This window comes from Haliotis cracherodii, unplaced genomic scaffold (genome assembly GCF_022045235.1).
Source record: "Haliotis cracherodii isolate W230 unplaced genomic scaffold, xgHalCrac1.p SCAF_4, whole genome shotgun sequence".
Classification (NCBI taxonomy): Eukaryota; Metazoa; Mollusca; class Gastropoda; order Lepetellida; family Haliotidae; genus Haliotis; species Haliotis cracherodii.
The window spans coordinates 64,337,487-64,359,830 of NW_027266297.1; the positions used below are offsets into that span (position 1 = coordinate 64,337,487).

Here is a 22,344-nt window from a genome sequence, read left to right on the forward strand (position 1 = left end):
CATTGTCTATAGGCAGACAGGCACAGGTGGAGCAGACTAGCATTGTCTATAAACAGAAAGGCACAGGTAAGGCACACTAAACGCATCTAAAAACACTATAATCCACCAAATCAAAATTACATAAACACACAAAAATCCACCATACCCAGCTCCCTTAGTTCTCCTCCCTTACCCCATCGGCATCTATTCCAAATCTCAAAATTCCCAAATTCTATATAAGCAACCCCTAAAGCCCCCTCTTGGGTTGCACACACCACTTTCGCCCCTTTCGGAAACACATTAAATGGCCTGGCCGGGCCCGTGTGCGAAATACGCATCAGTCGGAAAGCGCACGTTAAATCTACAAAGTAAGTAAGTAAGTAAGGCACACTAGCATTGTCTACAGACAGACAGGCATAGGAACTTGGTTTATGACCTTGGTTTATTCAGACCTCATCTGAACAGTCTGAATATCCCTTTCAAAAGTTGAATAGTATTTCTGTTTCCTGTATAGGGGGCACAGGTGGCCCAGTCATCTGCACGTCAATGCCTGATTTGAGCATGATGTGAGTGTAGCACAGTGATCCCGCTGTGTGACGCTGTAGTGTTGTGTAGCACAGTGATCCTGCTGTGTGACGCTGTAGTGCTGTGTAGCACAGTGATCCTGCTGTGTGACGCCATAGTGCTGTGTGGCACAGTGATCCTGCTGTGTGACGCCGTAGTGCTGTGTGGCACAGTGATCCTGCTGTGTGACGCCGTAGTGCTGTGTGGCACAGTGATCCTGCTGTGTGACGCTGTAGTGCTGTGTAGCACTGTGTGACGCCGTAGTGCTGTGTAGCACAGTGATCCTGCTGTGTGACGCCGTAGTGCTGTGTAGCACAGTGATCCTGCTGTGTGACGCTGTAGTGCTGTGTAGCACTGTGTGACGCCGTAGTGCTGTGTAGCACAGTGATCCTGCTATGTGACGCCGTAGTGCTGTGTAGCACAGTGATCCTGCTGTGTGACGCCGTAGTGCTGTGTAGCACAGTGATCCTGCTGTGTGACGCCGTAGTGCTGTGTGGCACAGTGATCCTGCTGTGTGACGCTGTAGTGCTGTGTAGCACTGTGTGACGCCGTAGTGCTGTGTAGCACAGTGATCCTGCTGTGTGACGCCGTAGTGCTGTGTAGCACAGTGATCCTGCTGTGTGACGCTGTAGTGTTGTGTTACAGAATGAAGTGAACAAGACTGAGAAGGACCTGCGAACCTGTGTCCGAGATCGGGACATGGTGAAAGAAAGAATTGAGGAGATAAAGAATAGGTAATTGTATTCTGAGTTCCTAGTTTACTTAAATCATGAGAAATATTTAAAAATAATACATATCCGTCTATCTAGCTGGATGTCTGGCTTATATCTGTCTACCCAGCTTCATAACTATTTTTGGACCCGTGAAGATTGCGGGATAGAATAGGTCTTCAGCAACCCATACTTGCCGTAAAAGGCGACTATGCTTGTCGTAAAAGGCGACTAACCGGGTCGGATGGTCAGGCTCGCTGACTTGGTTGATGCATGTCATCGATCCCAATTACATGGATCGATGCTCATGATGTCAATCACTGGATTGTTTGGTCCAGACTGGATTCTGTACGGACCACTGTCATATAGCTGTAATATTGTTGAGTGAGGCGTTTAACAACAAACCAACCAACCAACTGTGTACTGAAACTCTGTGTTCTGAAACTCTGTGTTTCAGTGCCCAGCATGACTACGAGTCAGAGCGGCGGGCGCGTCAGGAGAAGATTGACCAGCTGATGGAGAAGTCAAGAGGGCTGGAGTCCCAGCAGAGAACCACGGAACATCAGAAGAACCAGTTCCGTGATGCTGTCACCAAGTATACCAATGACGGCTACACTCTCAGGTAGATGTACAGCCACCATGAGCTGATTACTGAGGGCTGATTTGATAGACGGAAGGCATGTAGTATAACATTACTTCAAAGTAAGGAGATTATGTTCGAATTGTGATATAAGAAGAAGGCTTATGTACTTTCAAAATCCTTTTTGTTGACAAACATTATTATATCCCCCATCCTAAATTAGGCGAGGGTATATAGTTATTCCAAGGTATTCCATTAGTACGTTTGCCTTTCCAAGGACATTTTTTTGCGTTATTATTCAAGGAGGTATGAACAGGGCATGACCTGTGGTTGTTATTATTCCAGGCGAGATGAACAGGGCATGACCTGTGGTTGTTATTATTCCAGGCGAGATGAACAGGGCATGACCTGTGGTTGTTATTATTCCAGGCGAGATGAACAGGGCATGACCTGTGGTTGTTATTATTCCAGGCGAGTTGAACAGGGCATGACCTGTGGTTGTTATTATTCCAGGCGAGATGAACAGGGCATGACCTGTGGTTGTTATTATTCCAGGCGAGATGAACAGGGCATGACCTGTGGTTGTTATTATTCCAGGCGAGATGAACAGGGCATGACCTGTGGTTGTTATTATTCCAGGCGAGATGAACAGGGCATGACCTGTGGTTGTTATTATTCCAGGCGAGATGAACAGGGCATGACCTGTGGTTGTTATTATTCCAGGCGAGATGAACAGGGCATGACCTGTGGTTGTTATTATTCCAGGCGAGTTGAACAGGGCATGACCTGTGGTTGTTATTATTCCAGGCGAGATGAACAGGGCATGACCTGAGGTTGTTATTATTCCAGGTGAGATGAACAGGGCATGACCTGTGGTTGTTATTATTCCAGGCGAGATGAACAGGGCATGACCTGTGGTTGTTATTATTCCAGGCGAGTTGAACAGGGCATGACCTGAGGTTGTTATTATTCCAGGCGAGATGAACAGGGCATGACCTGTGGTTGTTATTATTCCAGGCGAGATGAACAGGGCATGACCTGAGGTTGTTATTATTCCAGGCGAGATGAACAGGGCATACAGGACAAGCAGGACAGTGACAGGCAGCAGCTCAAGATGTTGATGGCTGCTCGCAGTGACAGACTCAAACGCTTTGGACAGTTCATCCCCAACATCACCAAGCGGATAGAGGAGTTCCACAGGAAGGGATATTTCCATGAGAGACCAAGAGGACCTCTAGGTAGTGTTGTGATGTTTCAGAGATCTATCACAGTCCATGTTGTGCATTGTCATAAGCTGTATCATGTGACTGCAAAAACCAAAGTCAGTTCCAGGAAACCCTTGTGGTGCAGAGCTCCAGATAGGCTTTTGGTGTTGTGGGTATTTTACGCATACATTTTAAAATCATTGGGTATCAGTAATTCTATCTGGGTATTCAAATTTCTGTTACCCACTTTATTTTACACATGTGGGTATTTAAGTTAAATATTTAAAAACACTACTCAGCTGGTCCCTGCAAACTGATGTCGTGGGGATTCGAGAGCTTTATAAAACTCAAAAATACCACGATACTTCCACAAGAAAGTGTGATGGCAAATGATCATGATGTAAATGTCATCGTGGAGTTTGGCAAGGTTGACGGAATGCCCGTTTATAATTTAAAAATAAGTTGCTGATTTGCTAATCGAATACGCAGGGTTACTTCACAATATTTTGATGATACGCACAAGTTTTATTTTTGTAGCATATCTGTAATGTTCTTTGCGTATTTGATATGCTTGGATTTTATTTTACTGCATATTTCTGCATTTCTGATGCGTATTTCACGCAGATACGCAGCTTATCTGGAGCTCTGCTTGAGGTGTATTTAGAAATATAGCATCTGCACATGACTAGCTTTCTGTTTGTGGGGAGGTGGATGCAGACGACAGTTTTGCATCAAAATGCTTTCAAATGGAAAAATTTGGAAGAAATGTTGCCAGTCAGGGTGTGTGAGGTATGTTGAAGATAGTGATAATTGATATTACTTGATCAGATAGCAGTTTTATTCTTGCCGATTTAGAGATTTTGTCTGAGATGTTGGCTTTACTATATGATACTGCGATGTTGTTGTGCTGGATGTTAATAATAACGTACAGTTTTGAAAGATAATCCTGTAATTAAACACTTACAGTACAATACTTATGTTTAATGTCAATTACACAATGTATGCACTTTCTCAGGTCACTTTCAATACATTGTAATTTGTATATGTATCATATTTGGGAGAGGCATTCAGATAAGCAAGATTTGCTTGTTTGCCAATCCCTCCACTTAATGGAAATAAATATGTTTAACAGACCCATTGAAAGTGAATGTGATATGACACATACTTCCGCTTGTTATCATGACGCTAAGAAAACTCACAAATTTAATCCGAAGGTCTTGGTGTTTACAACTAGTTGAGCTGTTGATCATTCTGTGAGACACCACCTCCATGGTCTTGTGATGGAGCATCCGCCCGAAGAGTGGAAGGCTGTGTCATACTAAAAAAACGTTAAATGATAGTACTAGTTGATACCCTGCCAGGTGCTCGGCATCAAGGAGCTAAAGTAAGGACTGGTCTGCTCGGAGTCAGTATGCTGTGTCTGAGTGGGGTATTCATGTTAAACTGTGGCATGGTATGTCAGTGGGCTAGCACTATAAAACTGGTATTAGTCCAAACCAGCACAAACACAATCAAAAACACACACACACACACACACACACACACACACACACACACACACACACACACACACACACACACACACACACACACAGGATTGTTGCGGACTGTGGCATAACACACAACACAATAAGTGAGTGAGTGAGTATGGTTTTACGCCGCTTTTAGCAATATTCCAGCAATATCACGGCGGGGGACACCAGAAATGGGCTTCACTCATTGTACCCATGCTGGGAATCGAACCCGGGTCTTTGGAGTGAAGAGGGAATGCTTTAACCACTAGGCTACCCAACCGCCCCCAACACAATAAGGAAAACTGCTTGTATTGATATAGAATTGGCTTGTGTTGTCAGGATCGTGTTTCCAGCTGCGTGACCCGGAGTGGGCGTTGTCCGTGGAGAGCTGTCTGAAGGCTCTCCTCCATGCCTTCTGCTGCACAGACCACCATGACGAGAAGGTGCTCGAGGGCATTTTTGAACGGGAAATCAAAGATGGAAGACATCCCTCCATCATCGTCAGCAGGTTCACTGTGAGTATACCTTGCGAGGACAGTCAATATGTACCCTTTTAATGGGAACAGTCCTGTTCCAGGAAAATAAATATTTGTAAATAAAGATTTTTAAAGTATGTAGATGGTTCGTGAAATAGATCCTTTACATCCTTGGAGATTCTTTCTTCTATTCTGGGCCTAAGAAAATGTATTTCTTCATAATGTCTCATCCTCCTTCTCTTTCAGAATCAAGTTCATGACATCTCCAGATTTGTAAGTATTTTCATAAAGTAAATGACCCGTGAAGATTCCAGGGTAGAATAGGTCTTCAGCAACCCATGCTTGCTGTAAAAGGTGACTATGCTTGTCGTAAAAGGCAACTAACAGATCGGGTGGCCAGGCTCGCTGACTTGGCTGATGCATGTCATTGATCCCAATTCCGTGGATCGATGCTCATGATATTTATCACTGGATTGTCTGGTCTGGACTCGATTCTCTACGGACTGCTGTCATATAGCTTGAATATTGCTGAGTGCGGCGTTAAACAACAAACCAACCAACCAAATTCTAAAGTAAATTATTAAATCTGGATGTTTTATCATTTTGCAGCATTATGTCATTTAATATGCAAGCTAAGCTGTAGAAGAAAAAAACAGTTTAAATATATCTATGTCACAGTTATCTAGTCAGTTTGTATTTGTTAATTATCAAATTGTATACGGCACAGTCGTGATACTGATGTATTTAGTTGGAGTAGAAATATAAGAGATTTTCTTGTAAATAAATTTGTATTACCATATGACTGGTGTTAAGAACAACTATAATTACTGTTGCTACTGTGTGACGATGCATCGTGTTCTCCATGCAGCGCGTCCAGAGTGAGCACCCCTGTATTCTGGACATGCTGAACATAGAGGATACTGTGGTGGCCAACACCCTCATCGATCAGGTAGGCGTCGGCTTGCATGGGAACCCCGGGGGGATTCCAGGTTAGAATAGGTCACCAGCAACCTGTGCTTGTCATAAGAGGCAACTAAGTAGGTCGGGTGGTCAGACTCAGACACTTGGTTAATTGGAGCGTTGCTCATGATATCAATCACTGGGTCATCTGGTCCACATTTGATGATTTACATGTCACTGTGATAAATCTTGAATACTGCTGTGTGGGATGGTAAACAACGAATGTCACGGGGAACCACCTTTACATTATTTTGGCGCAAATAACCAAGCACATGAAAACATAGATTCCAGGGTAGAATAGGTCTTCAGCAACTCATGCTTGCCGTAAAAGGTGACTATGCTTGTCGTAAGATGCGACTAATGGGATCGGGCGGTCAGGCTCGCTGACTTGGTTGATGCATGTCATCGACCCCAATTGTGTGGATCGATGATCATGATATCAATCACTGGATTGTCTGGTCCAGACTCGATTATTTACAGACCGACGTCATATAGCTGGAATATTGCTGAGTGCGGCGTTAGACAACAAACCAAAACAACTTGTCGATGCTTTACGTGTCCATGGGACTTTGAAGGATATTCATCATGTGGACTTTATTATTTATCTAAACCTGCTCAGACTCAGAGGCTACTATTTGGCCCTGAGTATGCAGCAAATGTCATTAATAATTTCCAAAATGTAATTAAAAGTTTCCCAATTTATGTTAACTAATATGTAATATTGTGGCTCTGTAGAAATAACCTGTATTTCACTGATACAAGGACGAATATATAAGAAGAGGTTGTTATGCTCATTCACTTATATATTTTATTGCACTGAATACAATCTCAAAATACAATATCAAAATGGGCCTACTTATGAATTATGAAAAGAACTTAAAAATCAAATTTGAACAAAACTATTTTTGCCCAAGTGGCCTGGGAGGGGCACTAAGTTTAAAATCCTGGATACATCCCTGACTTGTTACCACTTCATTAGCATCTGTGAGTTACATGTCCGGGGTAGAGGTCCCTAGTCCTTAGATAAATGCTGTACCCCAGAGTATTCAGGATCATGTATCCATCCTATATTTCTACTGCTGATTGCACACAGGAATATACCGTATTCGACATAATACGCGCCCAGGGCGCTCTCAAAATTAGAAATAGGGGGCTCTTATTAGAGTTGAAAGATCGTAAATTTCACGGTTTATGCCGACAGCCTGAAATGTTTATATATGACAGATATATTTTTCCAGAATTTAATTTACACATAAATAAGGATGCATATAACACATGTATTATACACGAATAAATAAGTCTTGTGTACATTGATCAATCGGAAGGGGTGCTAATTGGGATTGTTCACTAGCCAATATATTAGCAAATATCGCTGTGGGCGCTTATTATGTCGAATACGGTACCTCTAATTTTGTGTATCCTTTGGCTTGCCATATTTATCCCTGCCATGAATTGGAAGGGGGGATATTGGAATATTAAAAACCATGAGAGATATCTTAATAAGACTTGGCACATAGATAAGTCTAGTGGTGAACTGGGGCAGTCGGGTAGCCTAGTGGTTAAAGCGTTGGCTCGTCACGCCGAAGACCCGGGTTCGATTCCCGACATGGGTACAATGTGTGAAGCCCATTTGTGGTGTCCCCCGCCATGATATTGCTGGAATATTGCTAAAAGCGGCGTAAAACCATACTCACTCACTAGTAGTGAACTGGTGCCTTTTGATAGATTTGGATTTTTGAAAAAGTTATTTTTTGAGTTTCTATGGCAATGAGTTTGACTGAAAATAGCAGTAGTGCTCGTTTCCGGAGCAGATCATGAAAACCATAAATATTCTTGCCTTGCACACAGCATGACATGGCAGGGGATATGAGTATTTCATGGTTGTTCGATTTGTGTTTTGAGCTTTGTGATATTTTGGGGACTGAGTGAATTATGTTTCTTTGTCAGCGATCTGTGGAGAACATCATCCTAATAGCTGACAACAAAGAGGCAAGACGGGTGATGCAGCATTGCCCCCCTCGGAACTGCAAGCAGGTGGGTCTTCATCCTTTTGATGATTTGGAAGTATTTCTTTTCTATTTGCTTATGTCTCATGACGATAAGTTGGGCTTTACTGAAAAAGAGACTAGTGCCCTTTTCCCGAGGCAGAACTAAAGAAATGTTGAACATTTCCAAATGAAACTTGCTATACAGATAAGTCTTGTGGTGAACTGGTGCCTTTTGATGATTTATTATATTGAAAAAATTTGAACAGATTTTTTTCTTTCTTCACTGAACTGCGAGGTATTCAATGGCAATGATACAAAAGTTGGGTATAAGAAGCCAAACTCCATTTCCAAACAGACACAGGGGGGATATGTCATCTCCTGATGACTTGTTTTTTGTCAAAAGATTGTATTTTACTCAGTACTCACGTAGAGAGGCATGGAAGTACAGTTGCCCTGTGAGTCAACATTAGGTAGACACTCCTTAGTTACACTGGGGCGGTCTGGTAGCCTAGTGGTTAAAGCTTTCACTCATCATGCTGAAGACCCGGGTTTGATTCCTGACATGGGTACAATGTTTGAAGCCCATTTGTGGTGTCCCCCGCCGTGATATTGCTGGAATATTGCTAAAAGCGGTGTAAAACCATACTCACTCACTCACTCACTCACTCACTCACTCACTCACCTAAGTTACACACCTCATAACATTAAGCAAGCCTTGCAAAATTTAGGCCGAAGTTATTGATGGCATCGCTCATTGCAGTGCAAAAAACATGACATCAGTCGGATGTAGAAAGGTGTCAAATTCCAAGCTCTCTGTTCCCAAAACTTGATGCACACTATCTCATCGATTTCTATCAGGTTTTCTTCCCAAAATGTATTGCACACATACATCGAATACTGTAGTAACCTGACCAATTCATATGTAACCTCTGAATGTACATATCATTATTCCAAAATGCATACGGGGGCACGGTCGGCCCAGTCGTCTAAGGCGCCGCGATTCGTTGTGCAGAGTTGCGTCCCTTGGGCACGCCAGAAACCTATGATTGTGGGTTCGAATCCGGGTTCGCCCCGATTATGTTTCTAGGTTTGTCAGCACCATACCCGTGCTCGTGGGTTTCACCGAAGTGGTAAACGTCTGAGACCTGCATCACTTCGGGCTTTCCTCCCACATTAAGCTGACACGCCGCGATATAACTGGAATACTGTTAAAAGCGGCGTTAAACCAAACTCACTCACTCACTCACTCACTCACTCACCTAAGTTACACACCTCATAACATTAAGCAAGCCTTGCAAAATTTAGGCCGAAGTTTATGATGGCATCGCTCATTGCAATGCAAAAAACATGACATCAGTCGGATGTAGAGAGGTGTCAAGCTCTCTGTTGTCCCCAAAAGTTGATGCCGCTATCTCATCGATTTCTATCATGTTTTCATGCACACATACATCGAATACTGTAGTAACCTGACCACTACATCGAATACTGTAGTAACCTGACCACTACATTTGTAACCTCTGAATGTACATATCATTAATTCAAAATGCATACCAACATTGATTGAAAAAGAAATACTATTCTTCAAATATCAGATTCTGTGTTGATGTGACCCTCTTATTAACTGTTTCAATCAGAGACGGTTATTGTGTTTTGATACATCTGATTCACCAATCAGAATCTAGTAATTCATGGTAGAATGTATGTTGTCTTAAAAACGGGTGGACAAGGAAAAGTATACTAAACATTCAAATGATGCTCTGTGATTGTCATCTCATAATTATCATCTATCATACTCCAACTCACTCTTTCAGCAACCCATTCTTGCCATAAAAGGCAACTTTGCTCGTCGTAAGAGACGACTAATGGGATAGGGTGATGGGATTGGTTGATGCATGTCATCGTATCCCAATTGTGTGGATCGATGCTCATGATGTCAATCACTGGATTGTCTGGTCCAAACTTGATTATTTACAGACCGCAGTCATATAGCTGGAATATAGCTGAGTCCAGGGTTAATTAACAAACAAACAAACAAACAAATAAACCAACCATAGGATTCTTATGAATTGATTCTGCTTGTAAGAGACAGGCCATTTTAACACAAATTCACAAGATTTGCTGTCTCTTGTTTTCAGGCCTATACCAAGGTGGGAGACGAGATCTATTGCCATCCAACATTCAGGTATTACTCTGCCAACGTGGACAAAGCTCGATACCTGACCGCCAACGTTGAGGAGGAGATAGCTCACTATGAGGGGGAAATTCAGTCCCTGCAGCGGGAGTTGGATAACGTGCGGCAGCGACGAAACAAACTGACGGAAGATATTCGGCGAAACAAAAGTGAAGAGAAGAAATGCAACACACAGCTGATGAAGATAGAAGAGGCCATTCAGAACCTGCAGTTTGTGAGTTCATCAGGACAGTACTGATCCGGGGTTTAAATGTTCATGATAGCACTGACCAAGGGTTTAAATGTTCATGACAGTACTGACGCGGGGTTTAAACGTTCATGATAGCACTGACCATGGGTTTAAATGTTCATGACAGTACTGACCAGGGGTTTAAACATTCATGACAGTACTGACTGGGGGTTTAAACATTCATGACAGTACTGACAATGGGTTTAAATGTTCATGACAGTACTGACAATGGGTTTAAATGTTCATGACAGTACTGACCATGGGTTTAAACATTCATGACAGTACTGACTGGGGGTTTAAACATTCATGGTAGTACTGACCAGGGGTTTAAACAGTCATGACTGTACTGACTGGGGGTTTAAACATTCATGATAGTACTGACCAGGGGATTAAACATTCATGACAGTACTGACTGGGGGTTTAAGCGTTCATGGCTGTACTGACCAGGGGTGTAAATGTTCATGACAGTACTGACCATGGGTTTACACGTTCATGACAGTACTGACCATGGGTTTAAATGCTCATGACAGTACTGACCATGGGTGTAAACGTTCATGACAGTACTGACCAGGGGTTTAAATGATGGCATGACATCATGCCCCAGTGATGCAGATAGTTTCATCTTTCAGTCTCAGGCTTTCCTGGTCCAGACTTGATTATTTACAGGCTGTTTTGTTGGTGTTGGTATATGGCTGTTACTGTGAACATGACCCACTGATTCACTGAAGCAAGGGTTCAGTCGCCTCCCTGGGTACAGATTGCTAACACTTGCTAACCAGCCTTTTGTGCCTCTTGCTGTGATAAAATTACAGATTTTACAGAAACCTATGTCATCACTCTGTCAAGTACATGAGCTTACATGAATGAAATACAGATATTGATTTTTCATAATGCTACAAAGCCTCTGTAAAATATTTGACACAATCGATGTGTTATTTTTCTTTCAGGAAATTAGTGAACTGAAGAACGTGGAGGACCCAGCTCCGATCGACATCGCAACTCTGGTGAGTTCACACGGACTTGACACGCCCCGCAACACATGTGTGTGTGTGTGCGTGCGCGCTCGCAACAGTATCTCACAGGCTGAGAAGTCAATCCAGCTTCTTTTCATGGACAGATGGAAATAAGTGACCACATATACTCCTTAGATAATTATAATAATAATAGACATTTACTTTGCGAATATTTCCACGCCACTCAGGGCCATGCTCAAAGCACTATTATTACCTCGGTCACTGGATCAGTGTACACTCAAGAATCATTCTCAGCTCCCTGGGGAGTATACCACCCAAGCTGCCTGTCAGGCGCTAGAAGGTTAACAACCACATTGCCATCTCATCCTACGGGGTACCCATTCACTGCTGTGTGAGCAGGAGCACATTTCAAACAAAGTCAGTTGCCTAAGGAGACGCTAACATTACTGTTTACAGCTCAATAAAATGCCGCACAGCAACCAAATAAGTCATGGATTGTAATACAGCATTAGTATTCCTTATACTGCCCAGTATGTACATTTGAAGACACCTCTCAGTCCCCAGCTGTTGCAGACATATTCAGAGAGAGAATCATAAGTCCACAACTGTGGCGACTTAAGGCCTTTACGTTGCATGATCGTGACTATGTAAGTCTTGTAGAATACCTTGCAGAGATTAGAAGGCTACTACTGTATATGAAGGGATACCAGATGATTTAGGACCAAAATGCAAGAGGAAGAAATAGGCTTGGTCAAACACGCTCTGTTGTCTTCAAAGATATTTTGAAGCCATAGTTGTGAAAATTCTGCATTTCTGAGTAACTTTTCATTAATATGAAATAAAAATTGTATTTAATTTTTCTAATATGTCAGTATAATGAGTGAGTATGGTGTTACGTCGCTCTTAGCAGTATACAGGGGCAGTCGGGTAGCCTAGTGGTTAAAGCATTTGCTCGTCGCGCCGAAGACCCGGGTTCGATTCCCAACCATGGGTACAATGTGTGAAGCCCATTTCTGGTGATATTGCTGGAATATTGCTAAAAGCGGCGTAAAACCATACTCACTCACTTAGCAGTATTCCAGTAATGTCACGGCATGGAGACCAGAGATTAATGTCAGTTTCAGCACACCAGCATCAGCATCAGCACACATTTAGCCATCTGTCTTGGTACATGTCACTCATTGCATATGATACATTCTTAGAACTTGAGGGTTTAGATCTTGTTGAGTTGTTGACCGTGTACCCGTGTTTCATGCAGGAAGATGAAGTTGCGACGTACGACGAGCAGATCACCAATCTGAAGGAGAAGCGGGAGGAAGTGAGCAAGATCAGTTCAGAGCAGCAGCTTCAGCTGGTGGAGGTGGAGAAGGCCTATAGGGATGTGGAGGGGAAACTCAAGTCTCTCACTGACAGTGCTGACCCTCTCAAGGTGAGTCCATTTGTGGCATAGATAGTGCTGACCCCTCAAGGTGAGTCCATTTGTGGCAGTCAGCTGACCCCTCAAGTTGAGGCCATTTGTGGCACAAATAGTGCTGACCCCTGAAGGTGAGGCCATTTGTGGCAGTCGGCTGACCCCTCAAGTTGAGTCCATTTGTGGCACAAATAGTGCTGACCCCTCAAGTTGAGTCCAGTTGTGGCACAAATAGTGCTGACCTCTCAAGTTGAGGCCATTTGTGGCACAAATAGTGCTGACCCCTCAAGTTGAGTCCAGTTGTGGCACAGATAGGGCTGACCCCTCAAGTTGAGACCCCATGGCCAAAGGGTTTCCGAAAGTTATACAATAGATGTTATAATTGTTTCTTATCTGCACACAAATTTCAAGACAAAAGTATCTTTCTGCTATTGGGCAATTGCTTGAGCACCAGTTGTTTGACACCATATGGAGATTTGATTGGAATCACCTTTAATATTTCTGATAATGAATTGTCCAGGAAGAAGATGGCCATGCCCTGAATGAGATTGAGGTGGCGAAGAATCACAAGAAGCATTACGAGGGCAAGCTGAAAGAACACGAGAAAGTTGTCAACGAACGCCGCAAGGAAGTGAATAACTACCAAACGGAACTTGATGTGAGGCTTTAGACTTTCTATATCTGGTGTACAGCATGCTGTGTCGTGTGTATTCAGATTGAACCTTGATTAGTTCAGTTGAGATGCATAGTTGAGGGGTACACCATCCTTCCGAGGCAAAGGGAGTTAACTGAGTAAAAGTCCAGTTTCTACCCTTGCCGAACTACGCTGACATTTCCAGGCTTGATTGTAGCGCCACCAATGGCTATTACAAGTTATGTCCCTGATACTGAACACACAATCATATCCATTGTTTTCAGGCAGACATGGAGAAAGCCAAAACCATCTGCCCTGAGCGGATCAAGACAAGACGGGTGCCCCAGAATCTGGAGAGTGAGATTAAACAGACAATGAAGAGGATTCTGACTGAGGAAAAGAGGTATAGTAGTGTACTCCAACCTGCAGCTGAACGAATTCAGTCAGACAGTGTTTCATTAGTTCACTGCCTCTGTGGTCTAGTGGATAGAGTGTCAGTCCAGAGAGCTGGTTTGATCCCAAGCCACTTCCATGAGCATCTGCCCGGAAGGAGGAAAGTCGGAGATTCGACCCTAACTACCTCAGTGGTCTAGTGGATAGAGTGTGTGCCTGGAGAGCAGAAAGTCAGTGTTTAAATCCCAGGCTGTGTCATACCAAAAGGTGTTGAAAGATGGTATTTAATCTTGCCTTGCCTTGCCTTGCCATGGGTATTAAACATGGAATAGTCGGCTCAGTCAGTATCTGTGTCTGTTGGGTATCCATGTTAAAACTGTGACATGGTAGTGGGCCAATCTCATTAAAATCATATCTTAGTTCTCGCTACCGCTAAACAAAGATCTGAGGACATCCCATTAGGGGTCACGTCAGACCGACCTTGCGCGAACTTTGACCGACCAATGGAATGACCAATCAGAAGGCAGCTTTCTCGTGCTTTACGGCACTAATTTCAAATTGGCGACTACGCTTCGAAACATATTTTGACAAATTATCGATTACAAATTTGAAACCTGAACAAAAAAACATTCTCGAATGGCTAATAGATGGTCTAGATTGTAAGTATTTAGTTGTTAAACCCGTAACTATCGTTCGGAATACCCCATGTTAAAGTTTTCGAGGTTACATGATTAGAAATCACATTCCAACTGTCACTTTCATAATCTGGTAAGCGACGCTCTGATTGGTGGGATGAAAGGTCATTCTGACGTGACCCCAAATGGGATGTGTCCAGATTTTTGTTTAGCGGTAGCGAGAACTAAGGTCTGATTTTAATGAGATTGGGTAGTGGGCCAGCAATCAGCAAAATCAGTCTCCGGCTCCTATAAAACCTAGCGAGGGATGCATAAAACCACACCCTCATGCTACTGCAGTGTGCAGCTTTTTGTTTCGAAGCAGGGTATAAGTGATTTATGCTCCCGCTCAGAAATTTATTTCTCTCCCAGGCGGGATACATAGTATTTTGTCAGGATCACATGAACCAATCAGATCTCATCATTTTATAATGGAGGTAAGGTAATGTATATTGTGTTTCATCAGCCATGGCATCAATAATCTGTAAATGATGGTGTGTATTGTGTTACAGCTATGGCAATCCTGATGAAATCACAAGAAAATATCATGAGACACAGCAGGCCTTCATGAAAATCCGCCGCGAAGTTAATCAGCTGAAAAAATTTATAGAGGTCAGTTTTATGCTACCCTGCAGTCAGGCTGAATGCTATCTTGCCTGACCAATATTGACAGGTGAACATATTGTCATTACCACCAGCTACTGGGACTCAATTCACTGACACCTTAGATAGTTTGAAATTCTGTATGAAAATATGATTCCTTATTCCTTAACCACATGTTTTCATTGGTGATTTTATTCCCAGGTTTCATGGCAACTGTTATTAGCTCAACTGGAGAACACCGGCTGAGATATTTTTTCGCAGATTTTTGGAAACCCACCAGACCAAGAAACATGGATGATCTCATCATTGGTGCCATGTATCCCGATGTTATTCTGATTTCAATACTTCCTTGGTTTATAAGTCTGCATATACCTCTGTGAGTCATGAGCACCTAGATTGTAAATTGGTGTCAGTATATCCTCTCTATATTGCTTGGACATTTTTACACAAGCCAAAACCCATCTTTGATCATGTAAAGTGTTTCAGCTGCATGTTATCATGGCTTTAATGTAATTTGCTTTAACTGAGCATTAGGTCATTTCATTAACGGTACGTACCTGATTGAGCCCCATGGCTCCTTGCATTAGAGGCCATCAAGCCAGGTGAGTAACTTACACTGTTACCTGTACTAACGAGTTACTGTCTTCAGGCTCACATGGACCTTCCAGCCAGTCCTTCAAGTTTGGGTCGAGTTTTTAGTCCTTCTTGCCAGTCATACTAGTTTGGATCGAGTTTTCAGTCCTTCTTGCCAGTCTTGCTAGTTTGGGTCGAGTTTTCAGTCCTTCTTGCCAGCCATACTAGTTTGGGTCGAGTTTTCAGTCCTTGTAGACAACCATACTAGTTTGGGTCGAGTTTTCAGTCCTCCTTGCCATCCATACTAGTTTGGGTCGAGTTTTCAGTCCTTATAGCCTGTCTTACTGTAAATCTTGAAATTAATGTGCCTCCAAATTAATGCGACTGCTGACCCCTAGCCAAAAATGCGACTCCATATTATCGCGGCTCACCCCTACTCCCCTCCCAAGTGGAATGATACATATCCTTGTGTCGGCCAGATAGACGGGAGTGGCGTCTATCTGGACTGCTGTGTTCAATGATGCCTAGTTTTGACACAAGTCGAACTCATGACCCAAGCAGTGGTAACTCACTGGATGCCCATTGTGTAATTCCTATTCTCTGAATGACGTTGGTATATACTTACAACTGCTGGTCAGTAAACCATGTTTGTGTTTATGTTCAACTTGGTATTTCTGCTATTCCTAGCGTGCAGTGAGGCCGTTTTATTGTTGAGTCATTTTGGAGACATAAATGCAAAGTTTTAATTAATGCGAGCAAAGACGACTCACATTTTTCGCAGCCCGTGAAGATACCTGGGTAGAATAGGTCTTCAGCAACCCATGCTTGCCGTAAAAGGCGACCTTGCTTGTTGTAAAAGGCGACCTTGCTTGTTGTAAAAGGCGACTAACAGGATTGGGTGGTCAGGCTAGCTGACTTGGTTGATGCATGCCATCGATCCCAATTGCATGGATCGATGCTTATGATATTAATCACTGGATTGTCTGGTCCAGACTCGATTATATACAGACCACCGTCATATAGCTGGAATATTGCTGAGTGTGGCGTTAAACAACAAACCAACCAAAAATCACATTTTTCACATTTAATTCATGCTCGTGTTTATTTCCAGATTTTGCAGTATATCGAGTAGGAGTTTGAGTCATCGAGGGTTCATTGTATGTCAATGAGTTCATCATAATGATTTTACTTTTTCAGGAACTCAATATCTTGATGAACAGGATCTCAAGATATATTAATCTGCTTCAGTCATATTTCTAAACAGTGAAAGCAGTCGAGGAAAATATGTTGAGTTTAAATTAACAAAAGTTCATTGTATGTTGAATTGCATGATCATGACGGTTTTACTTTTTCAGGAACTTGATATCTCAATAGGGACGAGGATGTCAAGATATGTGTATATACGTCAGTCGTATTCGTATCGAGTGAAAGTACTCTTTATTGAACATACCTCCATGACTAAGTCCATGAGAGGATCTCTGTCTATAAACCATAATACAGAAGAAATAGTGTTGAAAGTGAGTGTTCCCCTGAGGGACGACTACCTCATGATATGGACTATAACCTCCAACCCCTGGGTCGGGAGGGGTACAAGCTGTGTTCATTAGGGCTGCATGAAATCACCATCACGATACTTTGTGGGATTATATTGAAAACATTTCGCTATCATGTGGTTATATTTCCAGAGCTCCAGATAAGCTTTTGGTGTTGTGGGTATTTTACCCATGCATTTTAAAATCATTGGGTATCAGTAATTCTATCTGGGTATTCAAATTTCTGTTACCCACTAGTTTTTACACATGTGGGTATTTAAGTTAAATATTTAAAAACACTATTCATCTAGTCTCTGCAAACTGGTGTCGTGTGGGTTCGAGAGCTTTATAGGACTCAAAAATACCACGATACTTCCACAAGAAAGTGTGATGGCAAATGATCATGATGTAACTGTCATCGTGGAGTTTGGCAAGGTTGAATGCCCGTTTATAATTTCAAAATAAGTTGCTGATTTGTTAATCGAATACGCAGGGTTACTTCGCAATAATTTGATGATACGCAAAAGTTTTGTTTGTTTTTTTGTTTTTTTTATTTCTGCATTTCTGATGCGTATTTTACGCAGATACGCAGCTTATCTGGAGCTCTGATTTCAATGTGAAACTCAGTGTTTTACCTTGACTTACAAAACCAGGGGTCCAGGGGATCCAATAACTACTTTTAAGGGACCTTTCAGGCAATATGAGGGTCCTGTAAAGTAATGAAATGGTGTAGTGTAGGTTTAGGTTATTACTTAGAGCCTGGAAAGAATCAATGATCATGTAGACAGTGGCCATTATTAATGGATGAAATGACAGACACCCATAACTGTTCTTGATGCGCTGTAGGTACTGTACAATGAATATTATTGGGCAACATTTGGGATGCAGTATATATTTTTTTCTGCGTCTATTCTCTACATGTGTGCATCGTGTAAAACCCTGGAAACTATGTATGGATGCTATAGCAGTGTAAAGATGACTTAAGATGTAACATAATTTTCTGGCTCTATCTGTGCGAAATGTTGATGTTTATATCCCTGTGTTATGGGTTTTTGGACGCTTATGAAACTTATGTTTTCTTGCTAATCACAAGAACAGCTGTAACACATCTAACTCCTATAAAATCAAGCCATCATCTGAGTATTTACAATGTCTGTGTGACGCCACAACCCTTGTTATAGCGGGAGTCCTCGCGATAAAAATGGCCGTCCGAAAACGTATAATCTGACAATGTATTTATGTTGTGTAAAAAATGAATTTTAACATTATTTTCTAACCATATGTACAACAGCTTTAAGCTGTTTTTTGGTCTTGTTGACTCGGGTTTATGTAAACTGGTTTGGTTTTAAAGTGACCCTGCGATGGAAGAAACATGAGTTGGTACCATGGAACTACTGAGATCCATATTGTATCACGATCATGTGTTTTATTACAGCCCTAATGTTCCACTCTTGTTTGAGAAATGGTTGGAATTTATGTCTGTATCATGTTGCTAGTAATGTGTGATGGCCATCTTTGCATGGATCTCTTCAGCTGGACTTACTCACTTATCAAGGACAGAGGCATTGTAAGTATGTTAAGGCCATCATTAGAAAAAATTGTCAAGTCAGGCTGAAAAAAACACAGTGTTGGTTCTCAGGTACCGCCTGCATCATCATGAAGTCCGCCGCATGTTTCATATTCCATTTTCCCCCCCAAAAACAAAAATGAACAATTAAAAACAATATAAGACACAGTCACTTCCCTTTGCATCTTAACGTCGCTATATAAGTGCAATAATCTTGGACGCGACGTTAAACCCAATTTCACCTCACGACCCTTTAGATCTTGTGTTATGGTCATTGTAGCAATATGTACTTGTATGCTTGTTTATGGAGGGAGGCCCTTTCCCAGGTTGTTGGTACACAACTGTTTATTTGGTTAGATGCTAGTTTGAACACATACACACACGCACATGCACACGCACATGTACATTCACACACGCCCACCAACACTATAGTCATTGCCTGAGAACCAAATCTTGTTTCTTTTTTAAGCCTCAGATATGTATACATTAAATGGCGAAACATACCTGCAACCTTTGTCCTTGTCCTTGACCTTGTCTGTCATGTCTGCCTTGCCTGTTGCCACCAGCAACCCGCTACAACATTCTTCTCATGACAGGCACACGAAACGCTATAGTCATGTTCAAAATTTGATAGTTTGGTGAAATGTACCTCCTGGTCATCACACTGAACAGAAAACACACATGACTTCAGGTATATTGACTTTCCGTTTTTAATCTTTGAACATTTTTTTAATCCTGTTTCATTCCAAAAGACATGTCAGCTATCAGTGTTTACAGTGAAGATGTTGGTGACAGCATGTTTGTCGTGTCTGTAGGTAAAATGGAGTCCTTTGTCAAACATTCTCTGTCGTTTGACATAGCATATGTTGCCCTTTGTCAGTCGACCAGCTTGTGGAACTGCCTCCAGATAACACTATTTCATTTCCTGGCACTGCATTAATTCAGAAAATCGTTTAATTGCAAACCAAACAATTTTGTTTGCTGCTTGTATGGCTTTGATGCTGAGGAAACAAAAGCCATTTGAGTACAGCCAATTGCATCCGGGAACACCGGTAGTCTTTTCTTCAGCATGCTTGTCATTAACATCAGACCCTCATGCTGAACATATTTTTTATAGAACAGCTTAAACTCTAATGTCCACAGTCTTTTATTTTTTGTTGATTGAGAAGCACACACATTCTAGAAAGGTATAGCAGTTCCTCTCCTCTCCTGCTGTGTGTTCACGTAAGGTATTCTATCACTGGTCACCCAGATCAATCACTAGTCGCTCAGATCAATCCCCGGTAACCCTGATCTATCACTGGTCGCTCAGATCAATCCCTGGTAACCCTGATCTATCAATGGTCACCCAGATCAATCACTGGTCGCTGAGATCAATCCCTGGTAACCCTGATCTATCACTAGTCGCTCAGATCAATCGCTGGTAACCCAGATCAATCACTAGTCGCTCAGATCAATCCCTGGTAACCCTGATCTATCACAGGTCACCCAGATCAATCACTAGTCGCTCAGATCAATCGCTGGTAACCCAGGTCAATCACTAGTCGCTCAGATCAATCACTGGTAACCCAGATCAATCATTAGTCGCTCAGATCAATCGCTGGTAACCAAGATCAATCACTAGTCACTCAGATCAATCGCTGGTAACCCAGATCTATCACTGGTCAACCAGATCAATCACAAGTCGCTCAGATCAATCACTGGAAACCCAGATTAATATCTGGTCACACAGATCTATAGCTGAGACGGTTGGGGGGCAGGCTGAACTCACAATCAGTGTTAGATTGCCACTAGTCCAGTCGTCCTTGCCAAACTGCCAATAGTTAAGGTATCGTAAGGACCAGTAGAAATTTGCCATTTAAAAGGGTTTTGCTATATGTTATCATTATAAGGACTAGTGGACTACAAATGTTAGATTCTACCCCTGACAATATATCAAACACAAGCTCACTAATTTTGACCATTAAATCAATTCAAACGCTCACTGTATTTGATAAAATAAACTATACACCAGCTCATTAAATTCAACCTTTAAAAATACTCACTAAATTCGACCATTAAACCTGTACAAGCAACAGCTGCTGTAGCGTCAGCCCCCTCCCCTAGCGTCAGTCGACCTCGTCAGGAGACTTTACTTCAGTAAGAACCGAGTACAGGACCATGAAGTCGTGTTTGTGGCAGTTCATCTAACTCATTCCGATACAAGTCTGATGAAGATGGTGCCGTGTCCCTGATCATGTGAGGAGTTGTTGCATCGTGGTCCTGCAGGGGGCTGTGAGATGTGTCCTGTCCCTTGTCAAGTAGTACATGTTTGTGTTTTTCAGCACTTGGAGAAAGTTATGAGTCATCGCCAGCAGCAGTATGCCCAGTTCAGAAGTTTTATTAGCATCCGAGCCAAATATTTCTTTGTTGTGTTGCTAAGCAACAGGAATTATGTGGGCAAGATGAGTTTCAATCATGAGAAAGAATCCCTTGAAATGTCTGTAAGTTCCTTTAGTGTTCATAGTGTAGAGATTGCTGGGCTCCATTGCTGCTTGTGCCAATCCGCTTGAGTCATCACAGTGCAACCTTCAGCTTGCTGCATTGAGTGTTTGATGATTTGAGTTGCCTAGTTTCTCACATAGACCCTACTCACTCCCTGCACCAAGCACCACTCCATTCCAAAATTCGTGGTCATGTAGAGAGATGCCATGTGTTTGAGTGAAATAGCCATGTCAAAGCATGATACAGCTGCAGTGTTGCAACGGTGCACATATTTTACCACTTACTCACATCCTCCCTTACTAATGATCCCCACATTAAAGGTTGCCTGCTTGAGTTGAATGAGTGTCACCTTAACAAATAGTGATATTGTACTTTAAAGGGTACGTAGGGGTTGTTGGGGGCATGGGTGGCCCAGATAGTACTTGTGCTGATGACCACGTGGTAAGAGGTCTCTCTGTTGTTGCTGGGGAGATAGTACTTGCGTTGATGACCACGTGGTAAGAGATCTCTCAGTTGTTGCTGGGAAGATAGTACTTGCGTTGATGACCAAGTGGTAAGAGGTCTCTCTGTTGTTGCTGGGAAGATAGTACTTGCGTTGATGACCATGTGGTAAGAGATCTCTCAGTTGTTGCTGGGAAGATAGTACTTGCGTTGATGACCACGTGGTAAGAGATCTCTCAGTTGTTGCTGTGAAGATAGTACTTGCGTTGATGACCATGTGGTAAGAGATCTCTCAGTTGTTGCTGGGAAGGTAGTACTTGCGTTGATGACCACAAGGTAAGAGATCTCTCAGTTGTTGCTGGGAAGATAGTACTTGCGTTGATGACCACATGGTAAGAAATCTCTCAGTTGTTGCTGGGAAGATAGTACTTGCGTTGATGACCACATGGTAAGAGATCTCTCAGTTGTTGCTGGGAAGATAGTACTTGCGTTGATGACCAAGTGGTAAGAGATCTCTCAGTTGTCGCTTGGAAGATAGTACTTGCGTTGATGACCACGTGGTAAGAGATCTCTCAGTTGTTGCTGGGAAGATAGTACTTGCATTGATGACCACAAGGTAAGAGATCTCTCAGTTGTTGCTGGGAAGATAGTACTTGCATTGA

General features: G+C 42.4%; 1 protein-coding gene across 1 annotated transcript in view; it reads left to right on the forward strand.

Annotated features, from left to right (window-relative positions):
- The window catches only part of LOC139478491 (structural maintenance of chromosomes protein 6-like), a 40,455-nt gene that overhangs the window by 10,221 nt on the left and 7,890 nt on the right, over nucleotides 1-22,344 (forward strand). Inside the window, exons 10-23 of the mRNA XM_071260978.1 lie at nucleotides 1,189-1,277; nucleotides 1,711-1,875; nucleotides 2,893-3,071; nucleotides 4,892-5,067; nucleotides 5,275-5,301; nucleotides 5,897-5,977; nucleotides 7,936-8,022; nucleotides 10,112-10,381; nucleotides 11,344-11,400; nucleotides 12,629-12,799; nucleotides 13,302-13,439; nucleotides 13,700-13,818; nucleotides 14,995-15,094; nucleotides 17,014-17,175. Coding sequence (XP_071117079.1) covers nucleotides 1,189-1,277; nucleotides 1,711-1,875; nucleotides 2,893-3,071; nucleotides 4,892-5,067; nucleotides 5,275-5,301; nucleotides 5,897-5,977; nucleotides 7,936-8,022; nucleotides 10,112-10,381; nucleotides 11,344-11,400; nucleotides 12,629-12,799; nucleotides 13,302-13,439; nucleotides 13,700-13,818; nucleotides 14,995-15,094; nucleotides 17,014-17,175 — 1,821 coding nt within the window. The remainder of the gene's footprint in view (nucleotides 1-1,188; nucleotides 1,278-1,710; nucleotides 1,876-2,892; nucleotides 3,072-4,891; nucleotides 5,068-5,274; nucleotides 5,302-5,896; nucleotides 5,978-7,935; nucleotides 8,023-10,111; nucleotides 10,382-11,343; nucleotides 11,401-12,628; nucleotides 12,800-13,301; nucleotides 13,440-13,699; nucleotides 13,819-14,994; nucleotides 15,095-17,013; nucleotides 17,176-22,344) is intronic.